General features: G+C 40.7%; 1 protein-coding gene across 1 annotated transcript; it reads right to left on the bottom strand.

The window, feature by feature from the left end:
• Positions 1-499: 499 nt before the first annotated feature.
• On the bottom strand, positions 500-3609 carry zar1 (zygote arrest 1). Its single transcript, XM_088350350.1, has 4 exons — positions 2859-3609; positions 945-1037; positions 788-862; positions 500-727 (listed from the first exon to the last, which is right to left on the bottom strand). Exons 1-4 carry the CDS (start codon positions 3510-3512, stop codon positions 584-586), a joined length of 966 nt encoding a protein of 321 aa, XP_088206476.1. The 5' UTR covers positions 3513-3609; the 3' UTR covers positions 500-583.
• Positions 3610-6073: the final 2464 nt, after the last annotated feature.

The raw sequence follows: 6073 nt of genomic DNA, 5'->3' as shown, positions 1-6073 counted from the left end.
CCATATACACATACAACTGGAGATACCACATGAAACTCAAGGATTAAGCCTATGTATCATTTATTTTGGCAGAATTTAGCCTCATGTCAGTTCATGAAGATTAAAGTAGTACATCAGGGTTAACCAAATTCTTACGCATCGTTCTTCAGTGTTCACACCAGAAACTTATAATACAGCTTGAAAAAAGCTACATAAAAAGGTGCAGTCGCAACAAAATGCTTTGGTTCAAAACATGTATCAAACGTTGGCTATAAATGCAAAAGTGGTTTGATTTATGCTTCGCTGCATCTTCCAAAAGTGAGGCACTTCATGACAGTACTGCTCAAATGTTCTCACCTGTGCGAACTATATCAATTTTAATTCAAACACCAACTTAAGTGCTTGGTTCAGTTTGCACCCCAAACCTATTGCAGAACCTTTTAGGAACGCAACCCCTCCCAAAAAAATGAGGGATTACGGCACTTTTTTGGAACACAATTAAATAGACACTTCACAGAAATGCAAGAAAACATTTTATTCAAATGTGTGTGGCAACAACACATGAATCAAAGCACTGAAATAATCGTAGGCACGGTTGCTGGAATTATATGATGTACTTGAAACTGAAAGTGCTGTCACACGAGAGCCGCTTGCCTTTGCAGCGCCCGCACAAGTCCTGTCTATGCGGACGTTTTGGGTCCACGTGGCGTTGGGTTAAGGCGCAGCAGCAACGGGCTTTATTGCAAGTCTGAATAGTACAAATGAAAAAGTTAAAAGTGGCATTTCAAAAATATTTGAAACGACTCACATGGCATGTGATGTCCTCTACACGGTATGGGTTGAATTCTTTCTGGCATTTCCTGCAGTACTGTTTGAAGTAGACCTGGAAAAAAAAAAAAAACACAGATTGAGCTAAAATAATGCTGGACCACATTTACAACTTGGAATATTTGTAGTGTCCTCACCTTGTTTGTGCCCTGAACGCACCACACATAGGCACTTTCCCATCTCAAATTGCACTCCCTGCAGTGGTAATAACCGTACTTCTGCTCCAGAAACTAAGAAAAACAAAACTGATTATGAAACCCAAAACAACCTTTTTAAAGAACTTGAACATGAAATTTAGATAGCTAATACATTTTATCAGACAATATCCAAATTTTAGGTATTTAGTACGTAAAACACAATGGTGCAATAATGACCATGGGTGGTTCAGTTCTTTAATCTTGTACTTTTATCCTTAAATTAAATTGTGGTATTTTATCTTGTAAATGTTCTTGCACCGGCAGGATGGCACTTTTTAATTTTGTTGTGAATTTCCAATGTTATAATCACAAAAACTATACACTTTTCGAAAATAAGTGACCTTTATATGCCCCATATTTGTTTTATTAATATACAGCATGTACAAATATCTATAATGACCTTTAATTTAGGGTTCCTGTATATGCTACCAGAAGGTAAGAGATACTAGTATTGCCTACAATCATTGGTACAGATACAAGATGTCGCTGTATTGTAGCGCAACTGAAGAGTGCCAAAAAGCACAAGGAAGAACAAATAAGATTTAAACCAAATTACCAAAATGAAAAAAAAAAAAAAAAACGCCAAGCCTATGAGGTTTTTGGCTACCGGTACTAACAAAACGGCAGGCAATAATGTCAGCTCCCTCCGAGAAGTTTATGTTATGCAAGATTAATGAAAATATCTCAACTTAAAAAAAGGTACACTAATATTTGACCACTAGATGTCACTGTATTATGTAGGCTAAAGCAACCAAAAATGAGTGCTACAAAGCACAAAGAATGCAAATTACAAAAGAGAACAAAACGCAACCTATTTTTTGCCAGGCCTCTTGAAAAAAATAAAAATAAAAGCAGGGGTGAAGGAAAAAAAAAAATTGAAAACATATGAGTTAACAGGAACAATGCAGACCATTTAATAAGGAACAAAAAAATAAAGGGAAAAAAAATGGTCAATCACAAAACGGCAAATCAAGTCAAACGAGTTCGCCGCGTAAGCCTCTATCTCAGTATCGTTTTTTTGTTGCAAACAAAGCAAGCGGTTTGATGTAGTGAAAGGAAGTCAGTCTCATTAGAAAACCGGCTTTTTTGGCTCTACTCATTAAAGAGCCGGCTCTCGAACGGCAAAACTTGCTTTGATGCATTACATTATGAATTATGTCGTATAAAGTTAAAAAAAATATATATATATCCAAAGACATGCATTTCAGGTGAATTGGCCGGTCCAAATTGTCCCTAGGTGTGAATGAGCGAATGAGTTGTCTGTCCCTGTGTGCCCTGCGATTGGCTGGCAACCAGTTCAGGGTGTCCCCTGCCCACTGCTTGCTGGGATGGGCTCCAGCCCCCCCGCGACCCTACTGAGGATAAGCGGTACGGCTAATGAGATGAGATGAGATATAAAAAGAGAAAAAAAAAAACAGGTTTGTGGTTATCCCTTTAATCAGTATATTAAACAATTTAATGCAGAACATGAATTCATAATTTGAATAAGAAAATTATTCCACTTAATTATATTTGCATGTATTTTTCCTTCTACAGTAAACGTACAAGCTACTTCATTTTTTTATAATAAAACTCATGTCGAGCAACTCAGGATCTCACAACAAAATATTAATATAAATGATATAACGTAACATATCTACAGTATAACATGTTAAACTACATAAATAAACACGTTTGAAAAAACAAATATGGTGTAAGATTATTTTATATTTTGTAAGGGAAAATACGACAATTTGTAAGGGCATGGAGCCCTGGAGATTGACAGGTATGCACATTGGAAAGAGGTCTTAACTTAATAAGCGCTATAGAAATGAAGACCATTTATTCACTTAAATTTTTGGACAGTGAACCCACCTGAAAGCGAACTCTAGCTTTCTCCTTTGAAGTGTCTTCAAAGCTGCTTTCGGGGTCTTCGTTCTTCAGCTGCTCTTCAGACTTGAGCGACCTGGTCCGCTCCACCTCCACGACCTCCTCACACTCTTCGCCCGTCTTCTCCCGGTCCTCTTCCCCTGTCACGTCTCCCTCATTCTCGGCATCCACCTCGGTCGGCGGTGACTCCTTCTCGGCCACAAAGCAAGTAATGTTCCGGTAAGCTACGGGTGAGTAGAGCGCCAGCGTCCGGGGATAGCGCACCGGCGTCTTGGGGCTCCCCGCTTCCCCTTCGGAGGCCTTCTTTCGCCGGGAGTCTCGCTTGAAGGCGACTAGGGTTCTGGGGCCGAGGGAGCACTGCGCCGAGGCGTCCCGTTTGGGGTTGACCTGCACGCCGACGTCCTTCGTGTTGGCCTTGCGGAGCCGCGGCGTGAGGTTGGGGTTAATTTGAGCCAAGATGGACTTCAGCTGAGCCCGCTGCTGGTTATGGAAGGCCTCGGTGGCGTCGCCATATTGGGACAAGTAAGTACTTTTGTACCTCCACGGAGCTTCCCTGGGCCGGTATCTACCCGCGTAGGGGTTCCGGTTGTAAGACGGATAGAAATAGCCATCGATGGGTTCGTCACAAAACTTTGCCATTTGTTTTGTTTGTTTTTCCTTTTCGTTTTCGGTTCATGAGACTTAAACGAACACGTGTTGTCATTTAAATCGTAGGTAGGTCCGCTAATTAGGGCTGATTTAATGCCGGTGTGTTCCCGCCAAAAAGCAAGCTGAGGGGGCGTGTCCAGGATCCGGAGTGGTACCTCTACTTACGAATACACACATTAAACCTAAAACGAGAGGCATGAAATGTAAAAGAAATAAAGGAAATAATAATAATATCTGTTGACTCTTGCCTCGCGTTTCTTGACAAAATGATCCAATGACGTCTGTATTTGCCAGCTTTTGACAATCCATCAGAAATGCGCGAGGCAGACATTGTAATGAATGACTTATCCACACTTTTTCCGGGTGATTCCTTTCCAAAGATTCTGAGTCTTCATGGAGTTTTGCTAAAATGTCATTAATTTGGGCTGATTGAATGGCGGGTTGCGCCCTCGTCGCCTAGGGGGCACTAAATATTACACACTGTCCATTTCAATCTCTTTAAGTCTTTTTGTGGACCATTCTAAAACCATGGCTAAAGCTAAAAACTCAAAAAATGTTTTTCCAAGATTGCAGACCAGAGGCGTGTTCAGGAGAGTGAGTGATTGCTATCGCGAGCTATCGCTAGCTTCTGAACGGCCAGTGATTATTGAGCGCTCGCGTGCCCGAGTAATCACGGGAGAAAGACCGCTTACTTTGATTTCCAACATGGCGTCGACAGTGCAGAAGATGGAGGATCTCACCCTGACGAGTGCTGTTGGCGATGTAATATATCGTCTTACATTGCCTGGTAATGTTTGTGAACAATGCAAGACAGGTATGACCTTTCCACTGCGTTTAGGATAACCTTAACTGTGTCAATATGCGAACTGTCGCTCATATCAGCCAACTCGCTCAAAGCAAGCTGTAGAACGAAATCCATTGTACTGTCGTCGGCCATTTTGGATCAGTAAGGCAATCACAGTGAGCGATTACAAAACGTTCAGCAGTGCGCGGCAAGCGATTATCAAGAGACTACATGTCTGATCACTCTCCTGAACACGCCTCTGCCTTTTGATTCTACAGCAGTTCATGTCGGCCATATTGGGAGGGGCGATAGGTTCGGTCATAATAATAATAATAATAATAATAATTTCCTTTGTATTGTCATTCTTTGTAACAATGTACACAGAACGAAATGTCGATACACCTGACCCGTTGTAGCGAGTCGATGCAGCCGCAGCCAACAGAGGGCGCCGCCATTATACCAATTAGGTATGACTCGGCCGAGGCGCGAACCAGCGACCTCCCAGTCTCAAAGCGGGCACACTACCATCTAGGCTACTGAGCTGGTATTTATGGGCAATAAATTGAAATAATTAAAACAGAACTAATTAATTTTTAATGTTAATCTTTGTCTTTTTATGGACCATTCCAAAACAATCGCTTAATCTAAAAACTCAAGCAATTATTACATTTTAGAAAGCTAAAGACAAGATTGCAGATCTGCTTTTTTGATTCTGCAGCAGCTCATGGCGGCCATATTGGGAGGGGTAATCTGTTTTTGTTGTGTGCGTGTGTTTTTTTTTATTTTACATGATTTCCCACTGTTCTTCCAAACACATGGTTATGAAAAATTCAATAGCTTTATAATAATTTTGAAAAAAAAGACAGAAATAAAGGCTGCCGGGAAAAATACGAACGTATATGTTGCCAGAGTGGAAATATATTTAAATAATTTTTTAAATAAACAAAATTTGTAAATTCTTCTGTTACCCTAAATGTGTTTTTATTTCGGCAAATATTTAAAGTATGCTGGAGCTAAAAGCTTTAACAATGCATTCAGCATTGCGAAACGATAAACACAAGATTGCAGCCCACCTACCATAAATTCCGGACTATAGAGCGCACCTGATTATAAGCCGCACCCACCACATTTTAAGAGGAAAACCGATTTTGTACTTACACAAGCCGCACCTGTATATAAGCCGCATGCGCCCGTATTAAAAAATGTAACACAAACACAAAATTAACCCAAACCCGACTTTAAGTCCAGCGATTGAAACTAAATGTCCTTCATTAAAGTACACAGTCAAAAAATCACAGCCGGCAAATGAACGGAAAATGATACCGGTACTTAAGGTTTGATGCAGACCTGCAGAGTCCGGGTCCCGTTGAAAGTAATCCAAGGAAAAAAGTGTATATTTCCACAGGTAAGGGTGGGAAAAATATATATCCACTATTGCATCCACAAACAGGTCTCACCTTTACCCCACTTCCCGTCACCCTGCATTTGTTCCGCCCCTTCTTTTTCATTCGCCGGTGCAAAACATATCAGAATAAGTGTCTAAAATAAATACAAATAAATACATTACAAAAATATACAGTTGCAAATACATATTTTACATGGTTACACATATTTACAAAGAAAGACGGTACACCGAGAGAGTTTTCAAAGCTTTAATAATAATAATATAACTTTCCCACGTCCCACGCTCCCGCAGCCTCACTCGCGCTGTCACTGTTGCTGGAACTCTCATCCACTCCTGACTACGTGCAGTAGCTCTGTTTCCTTC

This window comes from Urocampus carinirostris, chromosome 12 (assembly GCF_059441175.1).
Source record: "Urocampus carinirostris isolate Australia breed hairy pipefish chromosome 12, RoL_Ucar_1.0, whole genome shotgun sequence".
Lineage (NCBI taxonomy): Eukaryota > Metazoa > Chordata > Actinopteri > Syngnathiformes > Syngnathidae > Urocampus > Urocampus carinirostris.
This window is presented reverse-complemented; position numbering and strand designations above follow the sequence as displayed.